Source organism: Coenobita brevimanus, chromosome 101, assembly GCF_032717465.1.
Source record: "Coenobita brevimanus isolate Jiangsu-jjx chromosome 101, ASM3271746v2, whole genome shotgun sequence".
Taxonomy (NCBI): domain Eukaryota; kingdom Metazoa; phylum Arthropoda; class Malacostraca; order Decapoda; family Coenobitidae; genus Coenobita; species Coenobita brevimanus.
This window is the reverse complement of record NC_137054.1, coordinates 58,472,292-58,497,215: the sequence shown is the minus strand read 5'-3', so window position 1 is coordinate 58,497,215 and position 24,924 is coordinate 58,472,292. Positions and strand designations below refer to the sequence as shown.

Genomic DNA, 24,924 nt, shown 5'->3' with positions numbered 1-24,924 from the left:
CTCGTTTAAGTTTTTAGACTAGACGATCTCTTTGTCCAGGCTATTCCGTAAGTCTATACTTCTGTAAGGAAAGCTGTATTTCTTGATATCCTTCAAGCAACTTGACTTTTTCAATTTCATTTCGTGTCCTCTTGTTGCTCTCTTATTCCATACAAACAGATTTTCTCGATTAATTTTATCTACTCCCACCATCGTCCTGAACACCGCAATCATGTCGCCCCTCTTTCTCCTTTCCTCTAAGGAAGGCAAATCCAGATTTTCCAGCCTCTCTCTCTGTATGACAGATCTGTCAGACTGGGGACCATCTTGGTTGCTGTTCTTTGTATTCTCTCAATCTTGTTTATATCTTTCTTTTTGTGCGGGGATCACGCTACCGCTGCGTATTCTAACCTGGGGCGGATCATGGCCACTTTTAATTTTTTCATCATCTCCTCATCCGTATAATGAAATGCTACTCTTATGTTAGTCAAGAGTTTATATGTCTCTCTAGCTATCTTGTTAATGTGTTTTTCAGGTGACAAACTATTGGACCAGCACTCCCAAATCTTTATCTTCTCTCATTATTGTGAATAATTCATTACCCAACAAATAATTCAGTGATGGTCTCCTGGTAATTTTACCCATTTCCAATATTTTACATTTCTTTACATTAAATTTCATTTCCCACATCCGGCTCCAATCATGTATCCTATCCAGATCCTCCTGCAGCATTTTACAATCCTCCTCAACATGTACCTTCCTCAAGATCTTTACATCATCAGCAAACAGACTTGCATAACTGTTCACTCCATCTACCATATCATTTACATAAATCAGGAACATTACTGGCACCAACACCGAGCCTTGAGGGACTCCACTTGTTACTTCCCTCCATCCATACATCCTATCCTTTATTACTGTCCTCATTTGTCTGTCTCTCAAAAAGTCTCTCATCCATTTCAGGAGTTTCCCCTTCAGTCCTCCTATATATTCTAGTTTCCACATTAGTCTCTTATGAGGTGCCTTGTCAAAGGCCTTCTCTAAGTCTAAGTACACACAATCCACCCAACCATCTCTCTCCTGTACCACGTCAATCGCTCTTGAGTAAATGCTCAACAAGTTGGAAACACATGACCTTCCACTTCTGAATCCAAACTGACATTCAGCCAAAATATTCATCTCTTCTAGATATTTTATCCAGCTGTCTTTCAGGATTCTCTCACACAATTTTGTGACCATGCTGGTTAAAGACACTGGTCTATAATTCAGGGGTTCTTCCCTGTTTCCTCCCTTATAAATTGGTACCACATTTACCCTCTTCCATTCTTGTGGCACTTTCCCCTCTTCCAGAAAACACACGATTAAACTGTGAATTTTATCCGTGGAATTTTATCCGTGTGTATTTACCTATTTGTATTTACCTATTTGTAGTATACAGGAATTGAGCAATGCTCGTGTTGTCCTGTCTCCATATCCACATTTATCAAGTCTACCTTTACACACATGAATGTTTTTCTCATGCACCACCTCTTTGTCTAAGCCGTTTCAAATATTTAAGAATATACCTAATTGTGATATACACGGAATGTACTATGCTCGTGGGTTTCCGTCGCTGTTTCTCAATAAGTCGAATTTGACTTTAAACTCGTTTAAGTTTTTAGACTGGACGATCTCTTTGTCCAGGCTATTCCATAAGTCCATACTTCTGTAAGGAAAGCTATATTTCTTGATATCCTTCAAGTAGCTTGACTTTTTCAATTTCATTCCATGTCCTCTTGTTGCTCTCTTATCCCATACAAACAGATCTTCTTTGTCAATTTTATCTACTCCCACCATGGTCCTGAACACCGCAATCATGTCTCCCCTCTTTCTCCTTTCCTCTAACGAAGGCAAATCCAGTTTTTCCAGCCTCTCTCTGTATGACAGGTCTGTCAGACTGGGGACCATCTTGTTTGCTGTTCTTTGTATTCTCTCAATCTTGTTTATATCTTTCTTTTTGTGTGGGGACCACACTACCGCTGCATATTCTAACCTGGGGCGGATCATGGCCACTATCAATTTTTTCATCATTTCCTCATCCATATAATGAAATGCTACTCTTATGTTAGTCAAGAGCTTATAAGTCTCTCCAACTATCTTGTTAATGTGCTTTTCTGGTGACAAACTATCTTGGACCAGCACTCCCAAATCTTTTTCTTCTCTCCTTTTTGTGATTAATTCATTACCCAAAAAATAATTCAGTGATGGTCTCCTGGTACTTTTACCCATTTCCAATATTTTACATTTCTTTACATTAAATTTCATTTCCCACGTCCGGCTCCAATTGTGTATCCTATCGAAATCCTCCTGCAGTATTTTACAATCCTCCTCAACCTCTATCTTCCTCAAGATCTTTACATCATCAGCAAACAGACTCGCATAACTATTCACTCCATCTACCATATCATTTACGTAAATCAGGAACATTACTGGCGCCAACACTGAGCCTTGAGGGACTCCACTTGTTACTTCCCTCCATCCAGACATCTTTTCCTTTATTACTGTCCTCATTTGTCTGTCTCTCAAAAAGTCTCTCATCCATTCCAGAAGTTTCCCCTTTAGTCTATCTATCTATCTATTGCCAGACGCCTCAATCCCGTTTGGGGTGGCCACAAACAAATCGCCTCCAAGTCGCCCTGTCCCCCGCCATTTCACTCCCCTGCTCCCAACTCACACCCCCCTCTCACATATACCTCTCCACCCCATCTCTCCACCTCATCCTCGGCCTCCCCCTCCCTCTTTCCCCCTCCACCTCACTCACATATACTCTCTTCGTCAGTCTTTAGTCCTCCTATATATTCTAGTTTCCACATTAGTCTCTTATGAGGTACCTTGTCAAAGGCCTTCAGAAGTCTAAGTACACACAATCCACCCAACCATCTCTCTCCTGTACCACATCAATCGCTCTTGAGTAAAAGCTCAACAAGTTTGAAACACATGACCTTCCACTTCTGAATCCAAACTGACATTCAGCCAAAATATTCATCTCTTCCAGATATTTTATCCATCTGTCTTTCAGGATTCTCTCACACAATTTTGCGACCATGCTGGTTAGAGACACTGGTCTATAATTCAGGGGTTCTTCCCTGTTTCCTCCCTTGTAAATTGGTACCACATTTGCCCTCTTCCATTCTTTTGGCACTTTCCCCTCTTCCAGTGAGCATACAATTAAGCTGTGAATTTTATCCGCCAGTTGTTCTCTGCATTCCTTCAGTACCCAATTAGAAATTCCATCAGGTCCTGGGGCTTTCCTTACATCTTGAGTTTCCAGTAATTTATACACTTTCTGCACCTCCACTTTTATATCTTTCATCACCGGAACATTTCTAATCACTCCCTCCTTCCACAAGCTCCTTTTCTTTAGTGAAAACTGACTGGAAACGTTTGTTCATTATTTCTGCTTGCATTGCCGCATCCTTAAAGACCTCTCCATCTACTTTCAGCTTGGTGATTCCTTCCTTTTTTTTCAGTTTGCCATTAACAAATCTGTAAAACAGTTTGGGTTCATCCTTGCATTTGTCAATTATACCTTTTTCAAAATTCCTTTCTTCTTCCCTACGTATTCTTGTGTATTCGTTTCTTGTTCTTTTATATTCTTCCTTTGTTCTGTCGTTACCTCTCTTTCTCCAATTGTTCCACGCCTTATCTCTCTCTTTTTGTGCTATCATACACCTTCTATTAAACCACTCCTTTTTCCTGTTTTCTTTCCCTCTTACTCTTGGTACAAATTTTTCCACTCCCAAATTATAGAGGTCTAGAAAGATATCCCACTTCCTCTGTATCTCTCTTGTTTCTCTGAATTTTCTCCAATCCGCATTTTCAAAAAAGTTTCTCAATCCCGTAAAATTTGCTTTGCCAAAGTTGTATCTTCCCTGTCTATGAAGCTCGTCTCTTGGCTCGACGTTTCCTATTAACATCTGGAACTCAATGACCACGTGATCACTTTTTCCCAAAGGACAGAGATATTCCAATGATTCTATTACATCGGGTTCTATGGTGAACAGTAAATCTAACCTTGCTGGTGTGTCCTCACCTCGAAACCGTGTCTCTTCTTTGACCCACTGCATCATCACATTATTCATTATTATATTTAATAACACAGTACCCCACGAATCCTCGCCGCCTCCCGAGTACCATTCCTCCCAGTTCACCTCTTTACAATTAAAGTCACCCACCAAAATTATATTATTGCTCTTCTCAATTATTTTTTGCAAGTAGCTAGCCATATCTGACAACATCTCATGGTATTCGTCATCCTTCCATGCTCTCGTCTTTGGGGGAACATACACTACCGCCATATCTCTCTTAACATTCTCTCCAGTTTCTAATTTCATATATATCACTTCAGCCCTGCCTTCTCCCATTTCCACAGTATCTACATTTATGTTGTTCTTCACTGCTATCATCACTCCTCCTCCCTTTTTTTCTTTCCTGTCTTTTCTCCACAGTTTGTATTTACCATCTCCCAAATGAACATCAATATCTTCTCTTAATTTGGTCTCTACAAGGCACATGACATCAGGTTCATGTTCTCGCAAGAAATCATTAATTTCGATCCTTGTCGATATGAAACCATCAACATTAGTATATATCACCTTCAAATTATTTTTGACATTATTAATACCCTCTTCTCTCCTACTCTCTGTCCGTACCACTTCCTCAACTTCTGATCTTTCACAACCATCCCCCCTAGCTTCCTTCACTTCTATTTCCTTAAATACCATTTCCTTACTTTCATATCCAATACTCTCCAAAAAAAAGTATTACGTTCTTCCTCTGTCCTCTTATCATTTTTTTCCTTTACTTCTTCCTTTAATGATTTTAAAACTTCTCTTTCTTCTTCATTGAGATCTTTTCTTATTATAATATTTTCCATCCCCGCCTCTTTGCTTAATTTCCAGGTCACTTTAAGTATCTCATTTATTACACTTTCTGATGTAAACTTGACTCTCATTGGTCTTGTTTCCCCTTTCTAATAAGGCCCTATCCTCCTTACTTCCTCAGTTCCTTTTACCCACTTGTCTCCTTCGAGGTCAATCTTGCCTAATATTCCTCTCACCATGTTCGTGTCTTTCTCGAGTCTTGCGAACCTAACCTTTTCTTCCTCTTCCCTGTTTCCAAATACTACCACACATCTGTTCCTTTCTACAGTTTCTCTCACTATTTTCTCTTTTTTCTTCAGTATTTTCACTACATTTTCTTCCATTTCTTTCTTGTTCATTTCCCTTTCTTCCTGGATGATCTCTCTTAAGCTGACCACTTCTTTCTGTTCTTCTTCTATGTGTGCCCACTTTGCCTTGTGTTCTTCTAGTACATTACTCACCTTCTCCGTTTTATTAGTACTCTCTTCAAGTTTCCTCCTCAGTTCAACATTCTCCCTCTTCAAATTCTTAATCTCTTCATTGGCTGTTTCGTTGGACTGGATTAGACTCTGTATGGTGGTTTCCGTATTTCCTGACACATCCTTTATCACTAGATTCTCTACTTTTTTTTCGAGTTCACTAATCCTCATAATTAATGTTTTCACCAGGTCCATGACATTAGTATTAGCATCAAATCCTTGAAATTCCATTCCCTCATTGTTTACATTTTCGGCCATCTTTAACGTACCGGTAAAGTACCTAAACAGCTGTTACCGAATAACCCACAAACATTCATGTATACTATTGCCAACAAATCTTTACATTTTTGGTAGTCTACCAACTTTGATTATTTTAAATTTAAAGAAAGACCCTAGGAGACAGGACAGACAAAATTCCTGAAACTACTCAAGGTTAGGAGCGATGCCTGAGCGAGTGAGAGTGAGTGAGTGAACAAGTGAGACAGGGTGGGGGGAGAGGGTAGTTGGACAGTTTGTCTTTCCTGCCTTCCTCCATGTCCTCTCACCCTTCCTCACCCCTGCTCATCTCCCTCCCAGCCCCCCTGCCCTTCCCTTCCCCCCACTCTCCCTCATCCCCACTTATCTCCCTCCTTGCTCTTCCTCATTTCCATTTGTCTCCCTCCCTGCCCTCCCCCACTCCCGTTCATAACCCTCCCCCTTCCCCACCCATGCTTGTCTCCCTCCTGTCCCCCAGCCCTCCCCCGCCCCCATGTAGTTCGTTGCCGCCTGCCTGGCTGTAGCCTGTCAGTTACCCTCCCACTGCCTCACCTACCTGCATGTGATGTTTGCTGTCTCATTTTTAGCAATAGTGTTTACGAAGATAATAAAAGTACCTATGATGTGTCTGTGTCAGTCTCTGTTGATTGAGTAAGGTACAGCATATGAGAGTTTGGGTTGGGTCTGGAACACATCTCTGGCTTTTCTTCAGTATCTTTGGGAAAAATTGCTTCGATATGTATATCGGAAAAAGTCCGGGTTAGCAGGTGGGAGTCCAAATGTTGTTTTTATAGGACTTTTGCTTTTTTCGGAATGGTATGCGCCCCAATTTGTCAGCTGTAGTGAGGTTTTACTGTGTGTATGTATTTAGTGGGTATAAACTGTTGCAAAAGGGAAAATTTGGGTTTATTATTGGGATGACTGGTAAAAATTAGGATAAATCCCATAGGTCCTGTGCTTTCGTTATTGAGCAATTTCGTAATCACACACTAAGTTCAGTACCAATTACAAGGTGCTACCCAAAAGTCACGGAAATTTTAAAGCAAGGCAGAAACCACTTATTGTATGGTGTGTGGATGATAGATGACAGTGCACACACCCTATGTTTGTTAGTCTTCAAAGTGGCGTTGTGGAGGGTGGATGCATTTGCTGCATGTGTACTTTTATCATTGTGTTTGGGTTAGTTTGTGAATTTTGTGATCTCAAAAATGGAGGATGTGAAACAGCAACATATGTGCATCAAGTTTTGTGTGACACTTGCAAAGAATGCAGCAGAAATTCATAAAATGTTTAAAAAAGCATTTGGTGACAATGCTTTGGGGGTTAAAAAACCTACAACTGGTTTAAGCATTTTAAAAATGGACGAATGTCAACAGATGATGATGCACATTCTGGTCACCCTTCCACCAGTTCAACTTCTGACAGTGTGGACAGAGTTTGTGCATCCATCCTCAAAGATCGTAGAAGGAAATCCATGACATTTGTTACACTGTTGGCCTATCATACGGAACTTGCCAACACAATTTTTTCTGGTGACCTTGACATGAAACATATCACTGCCAAGCTTGTCCCAAGGCTCCTGACTGATGAGCAAAAGCAGCATTGTGTGGAGGTCTGCATGGAGCTCAAGGAATGGCCAGAAATAACACTAACTTCCTCTCAAGTGTCTTTACTGATGATGAAAGATAGCTTTCTGTGTATCTGGAAACCAAACAACAATCATCGCAGTGGAAGAGCCCAGCTTCACCCTGACCAAAGAAGGCAAGTCAGGGCAAGAGCAATGTGAAGTTAATGCTCATCACTTTCTTTGACATGGAGGGTACTGTTCATAAGGAATTCATTCCTCAAGGACATACTGTCAATGCAAAGTTCTACTGTGACGTTTTGAGATGGCTCTGGAAGGACATATGGCAAAAACATCCAGACGTGGCACACATAAGAAATGGATGCTTCACCATGACAATGCATCCGTGCACACAGCCCTTGTTGTTCTGCAGTTTTTGGCATAAAAACATGGAGGACCCCTGTATTCACAAGATCTGGCCCCCCCTGTGATTTTTTTTTTCTGTCTGAAAAGGAAAATCTAGCTGCAAGGGCTCAGATCCGACACCAATGAGGAGATCCAAGAGGAATCACAGTGGGTTCTAAACAAGCTGAAGCTCAAGAACTTCCGGAACACATTCCGATCATGGGAGCAGCACTGCGATCAAAGTCTGCATGCCCAAGGAGACTACTTTGACCGGGAGAGTGGTGACTAGGACTTGACGTAAGTTTTTTTCATTCTTTAGTCAATTTTCAGGAACTTTTGGGTAGCTCCTCATATATGTGATAACAAAGGAATTACTGTAATTAAGAAATGCAAAGAATATCTCAGCTCTCTGGTAGAGACAGATAAGAAAGAAGTTGTTATTTGTTGAGGCATGGGTAAGGGAGGTTGCAGACCACTGGAACAGGAACCAATTTGCTAAGATGAATCTTTACAGCATTTAGTAAGCTGAAGATAGTTTTGGTACCAGGAGTGGATGGCATTAATGAGAAATGTTAAAGTAACGTGGTGGTGAGGCACTGTAATGCACAATGGGTGCAGACTGACATGGGAGATAGGGAAAGTTTAAGAGGAATGGAAAAAATCTATAAGAGTTCCACCGCATAAAGGAAAAGAGAGTGCAGAAAAGTGTGGTCGCTTGGTCAGCCTTTGTGTCTCCTTGCTAAACTGACCCTTCATTTAATTTATACCGCATCCTGTTTGGGAGGGTCAAGGCAGTTGATTTTGCAAAAGTTCAGGTCAAAGAACTTTGAAAGAGTGGTTTTACTGTACAAGGATTAAAACTGAGTTTCACAGATGATAAAAGACAATGAGTGGATGATGAGTATGGAAGAAAGGTAAGTGACCAGTAAAAGAATATAAAGGATGTACTATGAGACAGTTAAGAAAGCCAGAGGAAGGTGAAGGGAGGTAAGGGATAAACTTCAGAGTAATGATGGCTGGGTGCTAAAAGATAAGCATAATATAGTTCAGAGACAGGGAGAATACTGTAGCTCTCTGGCAATGGCAAAAATGAGAGATGCTGCTTTTACTTGTTGGGGCATGGATAAGGGACATGGCAGACCAGAGGAACAGGGACCAATTAACAAAGGGAAAATAGTGTAATTAAGAAGCTGAAGCTACTCAAGGCACCAGAAGTAAATGGTATTAGTGGAGAAATGCTGAAGTATGGTGGTGGTGAGGCTGTCAGCATAGTGCACAGTATGTGTAGACTGGCATGGGATAAAGTACCAGAAGACTGGAGAAAGGGCAGTAACAGTTCCATTACATAAAGGAAAAAAGAGTTAAGAAAGAGTGCAAGAATCACAGATGGATCAGATTACTGAGGATACCATGAATGGGTGTATGGTATAAGGTGCTTACCAAGAGGGTGCACAGCACAACAAATGATAATATAGGTGAAAAACAGGGTGGTTTCAGAAAGGGTAAGGGATGCATAGACCAGATATTTAGGGGAGGGCCATAGCAGAATCGGTGGACAGGCGGCCTGTAGTCCTAATGGACCCAGGTTCAAATCCCAGCTGGGGCAGGGAACAGTTTAAGGATTTGAACTGCATTAAAAGCAGACTTTTCTGATCTATCACATGACCCGCCGACATTTCATAAAGGTACCCCCACTAATACCAGTGCACCAGTCCTGTACGAGACACCCCTAGCATGTATTGAATAAGGATGGTGGATGTTAGCCTGAAGTGGTGACATGTGGGGATGTAGGAGGACTACTGGGCCCCAAGGAGGACTACTGGGACTTTGGAATAGGCCCTGAAGCCATTGCCCAGAGTCAGACACATTATTAAAAAAAAAAAAAAAAAAGGTCTTTAATAGAAAAGTACACTGCAAAGTATAGGAGGCTGTGTGCTGCATTTATGGACTTGGAGAAGGCTTATATTAGAGTGGATTGGGAAGGACTATGGAATGTGATAGGCCTACATGGTGAAACAAGAACTCTGCTGAAGGCACTAAATCCTTGTAAGAGGGTAGTACCACATGCGTAAAGGTGGGACAGATGTAAGGCAGGGATGCGTTATGCCACCTTGGCTGTTAACTGAATATGGGTATGTAGTAGTCAATGAAATGAAAGTGAGGACAGTGGGTATAGGAGCAAAACTGACTCTAAATGGCATTTAACCCCTTGGCTGCGGCTACTTTGGTGAGAGCGATACCCCTGGTGCGGCAATCAACACAAAAGTTACCCATTTTAATGCAATAATTTTCACATTATTCCACATGATAAATATAATAAAACATGCACAAGTGAAACCTTTCTTCTTACCTATGGGCACATCAGTGAATGGTTGGATGTTCCTACGCTGCCATAGAGAGAGGTGGAAGCAATGCCATTTTCGGTGTTTTTTTACATTGCTGTAGCTGTCCATCACCCACCACCACCCATGCCATCGCTCACCACATTTAATTTCCCGACCATGTACCACTATACAGTACACATCACTTTCTTTGCATTATCTTAAATGGTTCACTTAGCACTTTAAAATCATTATTATGCAAACATTATAAAATAAAATACTGTAATGTGATACTAAACCGTGAAAAACTACTCAGTAATAGTAAATAATGCTAAACTCAATGAAAGATATTTAAATAGCTTACATCAGACACTTTCATTTTTCTTATATTTTAGTAATTTAAACTTATTTTCTATCACTTATTAACATTTGTTCAGTCACTTTTCTAGAGGGGTTAGAAGTAGACCAGTGTGTGAGAGTCAAGGTGGCAGTCTCCTACACACAAGCCAACCTGACACTATGCACCATGTCACCACTTTTTGTCTCATTTGCTCATGCCTGGTTGTGTGAATGCAGACATGGCATAAAATCTGTCGCCTTTTCACTGCTTCTGCTGCTGTTATCGATGCCAGGTAGTAGGGCAGTCAGTCTGTCAGGCAGAACAGCATAACTCTGTCCTCTTTCTAAAGCCTGCAGAGTCCCATACTTTTCCAGCAGCTGAAACACCACATTATAGGAGAATTCCCAAAACTTCAATTTCTTCTGGGAATGAAAAAGGTATGAGTTGTATGCATTCAGAAGTGTGACAACAATCAGGTGCAGGAAGAGCTTGATGTACCACCATACTGACTTCCTGATGCACTCCACATTACACAATTGCTTACCACACTTGTCAACCAAGTTCATGTTCAGGTTGTAATCCAGGACTGCATCAGGCTTCTTAATTTTCTTGCCAGTACAGTAGTCCACTTTGTCACTGTTGACCATTTTCCCCTAGTGTGCAGTGGTCAAAACAGTGACATCTCTGTTGTCATGCCACACAACTGCCAGAATGTTGTTCGACTTCAAGAGCTGTAGACTTCTTCGTCGTGCATCAAGTGTGAACCATGGGATAAACTTATGGTTCCTGCGAACTGTGTCACAGGAGCCAGTGCCGTTCGAGAGCTGTAATTGTGCCAAGGAAGGCTCATATATCAGTTATCGGTATAAAGGATATGTCCTTGGCTGAGGTACCTGTCCATCATCTTCTTGACGGCTGCTCCTGACACCTCAAAAAGATAACTGTGTGGTGCGTCAATGTCCGTGGCCGTGTAGATTAGCATGTCCAGAACATACCCTGTGTGACAGTCACACATCACAAATAACTTTATCTCAAAGTGGTGCCACTTAGATGGAATGTACTGTTTGAAGACAAGTTGCCCTCTAAACAGTACAAGGGATTTGTCGATAACAATTTTCTGAAAAGGGGCAAAGTATTCCAGAGACGGTCTGTCTTGGAGGGATGCCTGTTGTTGACGAAGTGCAAGAATCTTAGCAGCACCAAGAACTGATTGCATGGCTTATATTTGCCGAAGACAGGTGTAGGTGTGAGGGCATCATTTCGCCAGTAGTCATTCAGCGCTTGTTTTTTACAGCGTGGTATCAGCATAAGCAATGCCAAGAACAACATTAGTTCTGCCCTCACAACATCTGTCCACCTGTTTACACGTGACCTGGGGCTGAAAACATGGTGCTGCATCAAAATCTTGTAATAAAGATTTGTCTGTTCACAAATTAGGTTGGTCACATCATCACTTATAAAAAGCTTCGAAATAATCAACCTCTAGGGCATCTAGAGAGTGTAGCCACTCGTTGGTAACCTCAGCGGTACTTGCATTAAACTGAGGCAAAACAGGCACAAAATCACTTCCCTCAGTCCACGGAAATGTGGGTGAAGCGGCAGCAACAAGTGGTGGTGGTGATGGTCGTGGGGCGGCAGTGGGTGAGCTGGGTGGTGGTGGTTAATCTTCCTCGTAAGATCCTGGTGTTGGCTCGGGCGATGATGATGATGCTGGTGCTTCCTGGTACAACCATCATTTAGTTTGTCTTGGCTGTCTACATATAGAGGAAGATGAGGTTGTGGTGGTTTGGGGTTGTGTGTGGTGGTGCGAGGAAGCGAGTGTTGTCCCGTGAGTGTGAGTCATGGCTGTGCTACCTCCCTCTGTCTCGCTTTCTTCCCCTGCACTAGGAAGATTCCATGCCAAATCTTCATTTCCCTCACTCACATCTTTGTCAGTATCATCCTCACTAAGTTCACTATATTCTCGGTCACTTTCATCAGGTCCAAATAAAAGCCCAGGAAATTTTGATAGTGTAACATAGGTGGGTTGGCATCACTTGTAGTGTGGTGTGCTGGCTTGTTTTTTCTGAGATTCTACAGCATATTCCACACTAGAATCACTAGAATCGCTGTCACTAGTGGGAGTATGTTTCCTTTTCTGTGGAATATGACCTCTAGCACCTCTTTACTTGGCAACACCAAGCAATGCCGAGGGGTGGGGAGAACGAGACGGGCCACCTGGAGATGCCACAACTTCCTGAAGCAAATTGGGCTCATGTGGTTGCATGATGCAGTGTGGAGGATGCTAAAAGGATGAAATGACAACCCCATACATGGGCAGATGAATATATAAACTACTCAACGCCAAAATACAGGGGGCAACTTTTGAAATCAATTCGCTGATTTTAAAAGGAACGTTGGAGCCTGTTGCTCTGACCTTTTATATGGAACGTTGCAGTTTAGGGATTAATGGAGTCTTGTAACTTGCTTGTTTGCTGATGATGCATTTTGATGGCAGAAAGTGAGAGGTGTGGGCATGCTGGTCAAGGTGAAAATGGGTGGAATGTATCATGAATGTAATGAGAGTAAGTGACAGGATTATAGAAGTGAAAACAGTGGTTGGTAAATTCATGGTGATAGTTATATCAATATATGTTCTACAGGTAGGCTTGGATGATGATAACAATGATTTTGGAATGACTTGATTTCTGTGGTTGGTGATATGGAGGATGATGAGATTATAGTTTTGCATGGGGATTTAAATGGTCATGGGTGTGCAGCAGATCAACAATCTGAACAGGTGTACAGGGATGCACATATGGTACAAGAAATGAAGAGGATGGAAAGATATTTGTATTTGGGGAGGCAATGAAGCGCATGGTGAAAACGGAAGGTTAAATTTCTACTCTCAAAACCTAGGAGTTGTCATAAGCTCTGAAACACTATGTGAACCTTTAAGTCCTGCAGTGTGCTGTACATTGTCACCATCATCTAATGTTTATCTATCATAGTGTTGCCTGATACATTTCATACTAAAGTTGATGTCCAGTAAGCTTAATATACAGTATGTACTGACTGCAGGTAAGTAATATATTGCACTATTAAGAAGCAAACCATCCACTCACTCGATGTACTGTAGTGCTGCTCTCCAGTGATTACCCTTTCCTTTCTTCTTTCCTGCCTTCCTCTTCTTTCTTTCCTCTTCCTTCTGTCTATGGGTGATTCTACACTGGTTGACAAGCCAAATGGTTTCTTGTACACCAGGAAACCAATTACTACACTGGGTGGTAACCATATAACCAAACCAAGGTGCCTAGTGGTTTAGTGGGTAATTAAGGAACTCCAGCTGGACTGAGACTGTGTAGGTTTATATCTAAAGGGTGGTTGGGATTTACTGGTCACGTAATGCCACTCAGAGATGAGTAAGGCTGGTCACTCATCTTCAATGTCAGGATCAACTTGCCTAGCACCAGAGTACTACACTCCTCATGGAACAACACAGGATTAAATGATGTACAGTACAATCCCAGTTAACCAAGAAGCTTGGAGAATTTACCTTCCTGGTTACTGATTTTTCACGGGTATCTGACATTATTGTATAAACTCATACACAGACTATATCATTGCAGTTTATACAATACCACTCGTATCCAGGGCCACACTAACACCTTTCCATTGAAATAACCTAAAACATACCCAACTGACACAACATACTTGGTTGCAGTGTCTTGCAGTAGTGCAGACTGCACACGGTAAGTCTGTTTTAAATATTATTCATTACAGTATTTTATTCATCAAACAGAAAAATTAACTAAAGTAATAAATACTGATCATTTAGTGGTGAACAGATGATTTGGAAAGAAGTGTTCTATAGTATAGTTATAAAACTCTCTTGCTCACAGTTGTGTACACGTGCTGTGGCTTAAGCCTAACCATTTATTTCTCACTTGACTGCCGTCACCATCCCTAACTCACCACTCAGCTGTTTCCAGATAATACAGTATATACGAAGAAACTGGAAGCACTGTAATTTTGTCAAACAGGCTAAAATAAATGCTTCATTTCTACCAGCTAGTTTTTCTTCTCTGCCAATGCAAATGTGTTCTACGTTGACATAATCTTAGAACGCATTTGACGGCAATGCCAATGCTTATGCATTCTAATATGACATACTCTTAAAACATCTGATGACACTGCAAATACATTCTAAGATGACATCATCTTAGAACACATTTGATGACTGCAAATGGGTTCTAAGACGACAATCTTAAAACACATTTGATGCCAATGCAAATACGATTTAAGATGACACCACCTTAGAATGCATCTGATGACAATGCAGATGTGTTCTAAGATGACAAATTTGGAACACATTTGATGACAATGCAAATGCATTCTAAGATGATATAATTTTAAAATGCATTTGATGCCAATGCATATTGCGTTCGAAGATGGCATCTTAGAACACACTTGAAGACAATGCAAATGCGTTCTAAGATGACACAATTTAGAACGTATATTTGCAGTGGCAGAAAAGATAAACTCTTGCTAACAGAATTGAACTTTTTTTTTTCTTTGACGAAATTACTGTACAGGTAAGACCTTAATACACGCGAGGGTTAGGTTCCCAGACCCTTCGCGTATGTAATAAATTCGCGTATATGTTCTGCCCCTGTGTGCACATAATTACGCATGTCTATACGTATATTACATCTGAATAATACTGTTTATGCACTACATACACCTTATAAACTAGCATAAAGTATTAAAAACAACAAAAATGTAACAAATTTAAAACTGAAACCTGACAACCACAGGCGTAGGTGGAGACACTTCAGCAGTCTGGTGCACTAGCCCTCACTGCCTCCTGTATGCTACATTCTGCCTTCTTTATTGTATGAACAGTTGACTCATTCACCCCAAACATTGGGTTACAAGACAATTCACAGGCGTAGGTGGACACTCTTTAGCAGTCTGGTGCACTAGCCCTTCTCCCGTATGCTACGTTCTCCTTTATTGTATGAACAGTTGACTCACCCCAAACATACGGTTCTGAGACAATTCACCATCAAGTCAATTCACCGTCAAAACATGGACAATTCCCCGTCATTCTATTAATATACTTATTATTGATTAATTAATACTTTAATAACTAATTTTCAGGGGGATTTTATAACTCACATAAGTAAAAAACTAGTGTACTGTACTTGCTAAATAAACTGGTATGTAAATAAATGACAGGGAATCGTCCTGACAGAGAATTGTCGCCGACAATCCTCACTGAAGTTTGTCCAACACTTTAACTTTCTCTGTCAGCAACATCACTTTACAAGTCAGTTTTGGTGTGTTACCACATGCATCACTAGCACTACACTTATACCCCATGTTGACAGACAAGGCAAGCAATTACTGGAAGGCAGAAAAATAAGCCACAAATAACGATTTGCAAGTCATGCATGGTTCAACCGTTCGGCTCCCACACACATATACACACACACACATACATATATGTGTGCACACGGGCAGCAGGTAGGCATTTTTTATACTTTATTTATTTCTCTAGTATATTGAAATTACTTATTTGAATACTATAATTTTGTTTTAATTATTGTACGAAAAATTCGTGGATAACCGAAATCGCGTGAAAAAAGTTCGCGTGAATTAAGGGATAACCTGTACTCGCAATCCCTAATATTTACCGCATTACTTGCAAAACAGCTGAGTGGCGAGTGATGAGTGGAGTGATAGCAGTCAGTGAGGGCACATACACAGAACTAAGAGTGTTGTGAACTCGTGATAACTCTACTCCAGAACACTTCTTCCCAAATCATCAGTTCCTTTTTTTTTTTTTTAATAATGTGACCGACTCTGGGCATAGGCTTCACAGCCTGCTCCCAAGGCCCAGTAGTCCTCCTATGTACCGCACACCTCTACATGTCACCACTTTCGCGCTAACACCCATTGGACATACTGAATACATGCTAGGGCTGTCTCATACAGGACTGGTGCATTGGTATTAGCAGAGGTATTTTTAAAACATGTCGGTGGGCTTTCTGGTAGATCAGTAAAGTTTGATTTTATGAAATTCAAATCCTTAAACTGTTCCCTGCCTCAGCGGGATTTGAACCCGGGTCCATCAGGACTGCAGGCCAACTATCTACCGATTGAGCCACCGCCAGTCCACCAATAAATGCTCATGATTTAGTCCTATAGCTTATTTTTCCATGTTTTTATGAATAAAATGAATACTATTTAACAGAATGGACTTGCCAAGGTATGTTATATACGATGCTGAATGCTTGTGGGTGGTCAGAGTTGGTTGGTTGGGTAGAAAACTGCACTGGTACTACACATTTTCAGCCAATGAAGAATACACCTTTTTTTCAGTGGAATTATTCATCTTGCTTCAAATACACACACACACACACAAAATAGCATGGGTCCCTGGGATTTTGTATCATAACTCATGGCATTTCCTATGTTAAATTCTGTTATCAGTCTTATAATGTTCACTTTTTTCAAGACTGTTGCATCTGTACAGCTTTTGTTTCAAAGTGACCACAATGTGTTAAGATTTGTTTGCACTTTAGGATTCGGAGTACAAATCACGAATTGGGACAACACAACACAACAGCGAGAGTGCTTGTTTACTGACTGACGGTGGAAAGCTGACTGGTGATTTGTGGACGTATGTAGGGTGACTAAACAAGAGGAGGGGGAAGGGGGGGAGAAGGGCTGGAAGGGGATTAACTAGGAAACGACCTTGACCGGAAATGCCTTCACTTCACATCCCCTGACTTCACCCAGTCTTACGTGACTAACCCGTGCTGGGGTGGCCAATGAAAGTGGCACACACCTATATTATTTATATACTTGACAGTCCGAGAATTTTCCCGTTTGTCTGATAATTCTATTTGCCTGGTAACCAGATAACTGGGATTATACTGTGAGCAGGTACGTAAGAACCAAGGATAACCTACACATTTTCAGGGTTACTAATATATTGATTAGTTATGTATCGAAGTGCAGGACTGCAAGTCTGCCTCCGCTTTGTCAGTATTACTTTTGTCACAGTTGGCATATGACATGTTATTGTCATGTCTGCTATATAAACAGTATTCCACTACTTTTTTTTTTCTCTGTCAATTATTCTTATACAAAGGTGCACTACTGAAAGTATACAACTTGACTATTCAAAACTGGAAATAAAATGTAAAGTTTTATGGATCTGTTAGTCATACTGTACACAAATGAACTCATATTACACCGTTCTTGTCAATGGTGGATCCATGATAACAATGAATACCTATGAATAAACATACTGCTGTTGCTACTGCTGTTATAAAAACATGCTGTTGCTACTGCTCCAGTATCAACATGCACTGTAAAACTCTCTTACACAGAAAGTCTATCTATCTATCTATAGCCCGACACCCTAATCCCGCAAAGGGTGGCCGCAGACAAAACGCCTCCAAGTCGCTCTGTCACCCACCATTTGACTACCCTCCCCCCAACTCACCACCCCCTCTCTCATATACCTCTCTACTCCATCCCTCCACCTCATCCTCGGTCTACCTCTCCCTCTCCCTCCCTCCACCTCACCTACATACACCCTCTTAGTCAGTCTTTCATTCTCCATTCTCTTCACACGTCCAAACCACCTCAGTGTATTTCTCCTAATCTTCTCAACCACATCCACATCCACCCCACAACGTTCCTTCACTTCTTCATTCGTCAACCTGTCCCTCCACATCACTTCAGATGCTCCTCTCAAGTAACTCATTTCCACTGCTCTCACTCTTGACTTGTTACCCTCTTGCAAGGTCCACGCCTCGCTTCCATACGTCAGGGTAGCGATCACAATACTATCATGCAGTGACTTCTTAACTTTCATACTCACCTCCCTATTTCTCATCACTGCTTTCAGTGTACCAACAACCTTCCTTCCCTGCTGTACCCTTTCACGCACTTCATCCCCCAAAGTTCCATCCTTACTCATCACACCACCCAAGTACTTGAATGCACTCACATTCTCCATATCCTCACCATCCAACCTCACTGCACACTCTGTGACTTCATTCCTCTCAAACACCATAACTTTACTCTTGTTTACATTAACTTTCAGATTCCTCCTCCTACACACTGTCCCAAATTCATTCACCAAACCTTGCAACTCCCATTCATCTTCACTCAGCAGTACTGTATCATCAGCAAACAGCAACACCGGAAGCTTCCACATCTCACCCTCATTCATTAGAGCCACCCCCACATCCACTGCCCTACCCTGCACCTCCTTTACAACCCCATCCATGTATATATTAAACAGCCATGGAGACATCACACAACCCTGTTTCAGTCCCACACTGAGATCAAAGAACTCACTCAGCTCACCATCCACTCGCACCGTAGCCCTAGCTCCTTCGTACATACTCTTCACAGCACTCAACAATTTCCCCTCCACTCCATATATTCTTAATACCTTCCACATACCTTGCCTATCTATTCTGTCATAAGCTTTCTCCAAGTCCATGAAGGCAGCATACACTTTCCTTCCCTTCTCTAGATACTTCTCCACTAAACATCTTAGAACAAATATCTGATCTACACACCCTTTTCCCTTCCTAAATCCCCCTCCAACTAGCTCCTGTCAAATGCCTAACCCTATCAATGAGTAAGTAACAGGCATATTCTTAAAACTTAATTCTAACACAGAAAATCAAGTCATCTAATACACCTTATCACAATGTACACTGCTAAATATGGTAACTAAAACTGTTTTGCAGCATCAGATGGTGAACACAAAAATTGCAACTTTTAACCACTGAACTTATATGCTGTTTAATAAATAGCTCTAAACTGAAGTAAACTAAATTTTCTGCACAAAACTTACAGGACTGAAATGTACAGGTGACTTACTGAGTGGTAATGGCTCCTCCCCAGGTTGTACTTCAACTCGCTGGAACTTGATAGTACGTTCTGGTATGGAAGGTAAACGCATTGTACGGCCATGACGCTCGCACCCACTCACACCAGCATCCTGTTCAGTTGGCATGGACATATGAATGTCAAATCATGTACAGTACTAGTATGGATATACAAACTCCATCTACCACACCAATGAAAACTATACAAGCATATGATACTCATACATCATCTTCCAAGACAGCAGGGGAGATACAGCACCATTGGAATAGTGAGTGCACACCTACAATAATATCTAATCTATTTTACTTTTGGGTACAAACATGGGTGCAAAGGTATAACAGTTGAGGGGATCAGCTGACACAGACACACATCACTCAGCCTGATTATTTCAAACTGCCTACACTATCTTCCCATGGAAACCACAGCAGATCTCATCACATCACCAAAACAAGACTTGAAAGTGCTCAGACAGTGCATACCTTCGCCACTGCCATTAAAATGGATGCGGATCCGTGGATATGCGGATCCAGATCCAAATCCACCCCAAAATTTAATCAATTCTTTCTTGGTCCATGGCTCACCTTCCCACAAAATTTCATTGATATTCACTGAGAACTTTTCGAGATATTGTGCGGGATACTCGGGATCCGGATCCGCCTCAAAATTTAATAATTTATTCCTTGGCCCATGGCCCACCCTTCCACAAAATTTTATCAAAACCCATTCATAACTTTCGGAGTAAGCCCGGATCCGGATCTGTGGATACAGGCTCCTGATCCTGATCTAGATCCGCCCCAAAATTTAATAAATTCTTTCTTGGTCCATGCCACACCTTTCCACAAAATTTCATTGAAATTCATTGAGAACTTTTGGAGATACTGTGCAGGATGATCCGGATCTGGATCCAGCCCAAAATTTAGTTTCTTTCTTGGGCCATGGCCCAGTCTTCCACAAAATTTCATCAAAATCTGTTCATATCTTTCTGAGTAATCCTGTTAACGGACGAACAAACAGAAAAACAAACAAACGTGGGGTAACTACATAATTTCCCACCAGCAACTTCTATCACAAAAAAAAAAATTCTATCTATCTATCTATCTATTGCCGGACGCCTCAATCCCGTTTGGGGTGGCCACAAACAAATCGCCTCCAAGTCGCCCTGTCCCCCGCCATTTCACTGCCCTGCTCCCAACTCACACCCCCCTCTCTCATATACCTCTCCACCCCATCCCTCCATCTCATCCTCGGCCTCCCCCTCCCTCTTCCCCCCTCCACCTCACTCACATACACTCTCTTCGTCAGTCTTTCACCCTCCATCCTCTCAACATGGCCAAACCACCTCAGTGTGTTCCTCATAACGCTTCCTATCACATCCACATCCACACCACAATGCTCCTTTATATCCTCATTCGTCAGCCTGTCTCTCCACGTGACTCCACAGGCTCCTCATAAATAACTCATTTCCACTGCTCTCACTCTTGACTTGTGTCCTTCCAACAACGTCCAAGCTTCACTTCCGTACGTTAGAGTTGGTATCACAATACTGTCATGTAGTAACTTTTTCACTTCCATGCTCACTTCCCTGTTTCTTATCACTGCTTTCAAAGAACCAACAACCTTTCTTCCCTGCTGTACCCTTTCAAGCACTTCACCCTCCAAACCTCCATCCTTACTCATCACACTACCCAAGTACTTAAACGTACTCACATTTTCCAAATCCTCACCATCCAACCTCGCTGTACATTCACTAACTTCACCTCTCTCAAAGACCATCACTTTACTCTTCCCTACATTCACCTTTAGATTCCGTTTCGTACACACTCTCTCAAACTCATCCACCAAGCCTTGCTGCTCCCCTTCGTCTTCACTCAACAACACAGTATCATCTGCAAACAACAGTACAGGGAGTTTCCAAACACTATCCTCTCTCACCAGGGCCACTCCAACATCCACTACCCTACCATGTATCTCTTTAATTAACCCATCCATGTACAGATTGAACAACCATGGAGACATGACACATCCCTGTTTCAAACCAACTTTCAAAGAGAAAAATTCACTTAGTTCACCATCCACACGCACTGCAGCCTTCGTACCATCGTACATACTCTTCACAGCATTCAACAACTTCCCATCTACTCCATATATTCTTAATACTTTCCACAATCCATGTCTATCCACCCTGTCATATGCTTTCTCCAAATCCATGAAAACCGCATACAACTTCTTTCCCTTCTCTAGAAACTTTTCCACTAAAGATCTAAGAATGAATATCTGATCTACACAACCTCTTCCCTTCCTAAAGCCTCCCTGTTCTTCTCCAACTAATTTCTCTGTTCTTTCTCTAACTCTGTCTATAAGTATCCTACCATACACTTTTCCTATTATACTCAGAAGACAAATGCCCCTATGATTACCACACACTTCTTTTTCCCCTTTTCCTTTGTACAAGGGAATAATTATACCTGACTTCCAATCCTCCGGGACTCTACCTTCCTCCCAGGCCAATCTGCACATCTTCCACATCCATTCTACTACTATCTCTCCCTCATGCTTCAGCATTTCACCACACACTCCATCAATTCCTGGGGCTTTCCCCAATTTAACTTTCTTCATTGCTTCCACAACTTCTATCCTACTGATTTCTTCCTGTCTTCTCACCTCCCTCCTTCTCCCAGCCATTCCCCAGCCACTTATACTCGCATTACTTCCATCCTCTACGTTCAACAATTCCTTAAAGTGTTCTCTCCATCTGCTCACTTTTTCTCCCTTCTCCACTAGTAATCTACCATTTTTATCTTTCACTCCCCTGCTAACTTCACTTCCACCCTGTCTTACTCTTTTCACTTCTCTCCAGAACATTTTCTTACAGTCCCTCCACTTTACACTCAAATTCCTTCCAAATTCGTCATCCACTCTCTTCTTACCCTCTCTTACTAATCTTTTCACCTCTCTCTTTCTTTCCACATATAACTCTCTCTTCCGCCTCTCAACTTCTTCCACGCCCATATTTCTCATCCATTCATTGTATGCTTTCTTCTTTTGTGCCACAGCCTGTTTCACCTCTTCAGTCCACCATGTTGTTCCTTGCACCTCCCCTCCGTCTTCTCTTCCTTCCACACACCACATCACATGCTGCACATATTTCGTTTCGTTTTCGTTTCGTTTCGTTTCGTTTAGTTTTTAAAGGCTCCAACATGCTTGCATGTGTCGGCCTTGGTCACCTAATGGCGGCTCTCCACGCTGCACGATCCATTGCAGCCTCCCTGTTCAGTCCCTTAACCCTAAGGTCACACTTAATGACCTCGTCCCATGTCTTTCTCGGTCTACCCCTCACAACCCCACCCCCAATATTAACACTTCTCACCTTCCTCACCCAATTATCATCCCCCATCCTCTCCACATGTCCAAACCACCTCAATCTACCTCTCCTCATCACAACACCAATACACTCCAGTCCCATCCTACCTCTCAACTCTTCCATTGTAAACCCAACCCCTCCAGGCCTTGGACGCAGGGACGCACTGCACATCCACCTAATCATTGTCATTTCAGTACGTCTGAGCCGGCGAATGTCTTCCTCCTTCACTGCCCAGGTCTCACTACCATACAGCATTACACTCCTAACACATGCTGCATACAAAGACCCCTTAGCACGTAGGGAGAGCCCTCTCAATGTCCAGGAGAGGCAAGAGCTCCCTGAACTTCTTCCAACCACTTCTCACCCTAGCCACAGAGCTAGCTCCAGCCCCACCTCCAGCACACAACATGTCTCCCAAATAACAAAACTCTTCCACACACTCAAGAGATTCACCAGCAAGTTCAATCCTTTCACGTCTGACGATCTCCACCTGCTCACCCCTGCACGCCGTACACATAAAATCAGCATTATCTCGCAGTCTACCTCTGATACCACTACATCTCTTATGCACCCATTTATCACACACACTGCACAAGATGGAATTACTTCCCACGCCCTTGTGGCAAACTGCACATGGCCACTCTCCCTCGTCTTTGACAGTACCGCCACCAACCCTAGATATCATCACTTTTGTTTTATCTGCATTTACCCTTAAACCCTTTTGCCCCATACCATCTCTCCACTTCCTAAACCTTTCCTCCGCCTCCCTTTCATTCTCTGCAATCAACACCAAATCATCAGCATACAACAACTCCCACGGGAGTCCATTTCTAAAGTCACGTGAAAGGGCTTCAAGTACCATGATAATCAACACGGGACTCAAGACTGACCCCTGATGCACACCAACATTCACGGAAAACTCATCACTCAAATCTCCATTCACTCTCACCTGGGTGTGAGCACCCACATACATGGCCATAACCACCCTAACCAGCCACTCCTCCAAGCCATGCTTTCTCATTGCCCACTTCACCACCTCTCTAGGGACTCTGTCAAAGGCCTTTTCCAAATCAACAAAAACAAAATAAAGATCCCTTCTCCTACCAATATATTTTTCCTGAAGCTGTCGAACAATGAATATGGCATCAGTGGTCCCCCTACCTGGCATAAACCCAAACTGCATCTCATCAATATTCACTCTTTCTCTAATCATACCTTCTAAAACTCTCTCCATTACCTTCATTATCTGATCTAAAAGCTTTATACCTCTATAATTTCCTCTTTCCAGGGCATCGCCCTTCCCTTTATACACATTTACAATTACACTCTTCAGCCAATCATCTGGGACAACACACTCATAAATAATCCTGTTTATCAGGTCAGTGACTAAACTCACCCCTATATCGCCTGAGGCCTTCAACATTTCGGCAGTCAACCCAGACACACCTGCTGCCTTCCTCACCCTCATCCTGCCTATTGCCTCATTCACAGTAGCAGTAATATCTTACACACACCTTCCATGTCCCCCATCTGCTCCAATTCATATTTGCCCAATCGTTCCTCCACTTCTCTCTTATACTCTGCCTTTTTCTCATCCTCTTGTAACCTTTCCACTCTCCTTGCAACTACTCCTTCCTCTCGTCTTTCCCTTCTTCTATTCCTCCATCTTACTTGCATTCTAATTCTGGCCACCACCAAGTAGTGGTCAGAAAGTCCACTCCCCCAACCTCTATACACTCTTGCATCCTTTACACATCTTCGCATCCTTTCATCCACACACACATAATCAATCATTGCCTTCCTTTCATTCAGTTCACCACCCACCCTTCTCATCACTCGCTATGTGTACCTGTGGATCATTTTATGCCTGAAGAGGGTATTGGCTATCACCAACCCCCTCCCAGCACAAATGTCCACTAACGCACTCCCATTCTCGTTAAAGAAACTTAGTTACAGATAAGAAGATACAGTGATTAAATTACAACTCACATAATGTATTACTGAATTATGTCTAGGGTTATCAGTACTTTTCTATGACACCTATTGCCAGATGCATTAAGGAAGTTTCATTAAATTACAGTGCGGTACTTAAATGATCATTAGCAACTTCAATGTAGACATTAACTTAGGCAAAAATCTGGTAAATTTTTACAAGTGGCCAATACACCCCCCAGGTAGTGCAACATATTTTTCTGGCAGTTTTTGGTGCGATTTGAATGTTTCTGACCTTCATTTTTGTTGGAAATGCCTCATTTTCTTTCTTTTCCAATCATGAACTTTGATTGGACAAGTAGGTGAAATTATGCATTTTCCAAATAAAATGAAATAAAAATACAACTGAACTTGCATCAAAAACCACTAGAAAAATATACTGCACCACCCATTAACGTAACCGAAGAGAGCAAACCAAATGAA

At 41.9% G+C, this 24,924-nt stretch overlaps 1 protein-coding gene across 1 annotated transcript in view; it reads right to left on the bottom strand.

Moving 5' to 3' along the window:
* LOC145415046 (uncharacterized) overlaps positions 1-24,924 on the bottom strand; it is a 1,008,740-nt gene that overhangs the window by 516,396 nt on the left and 467,420 nt on the right. Inside the window, exon 9 of the mRNA XM_080284461.1 lies at positions 19,140-19,260. Within this exon, the coding sequence (XP_080140587.1) occupies positions 19,140-19,260 (121 nt within the window). The remainder of the gene's footprint in view (positions 1-19,139; positions 19,261-24,924) is intronic.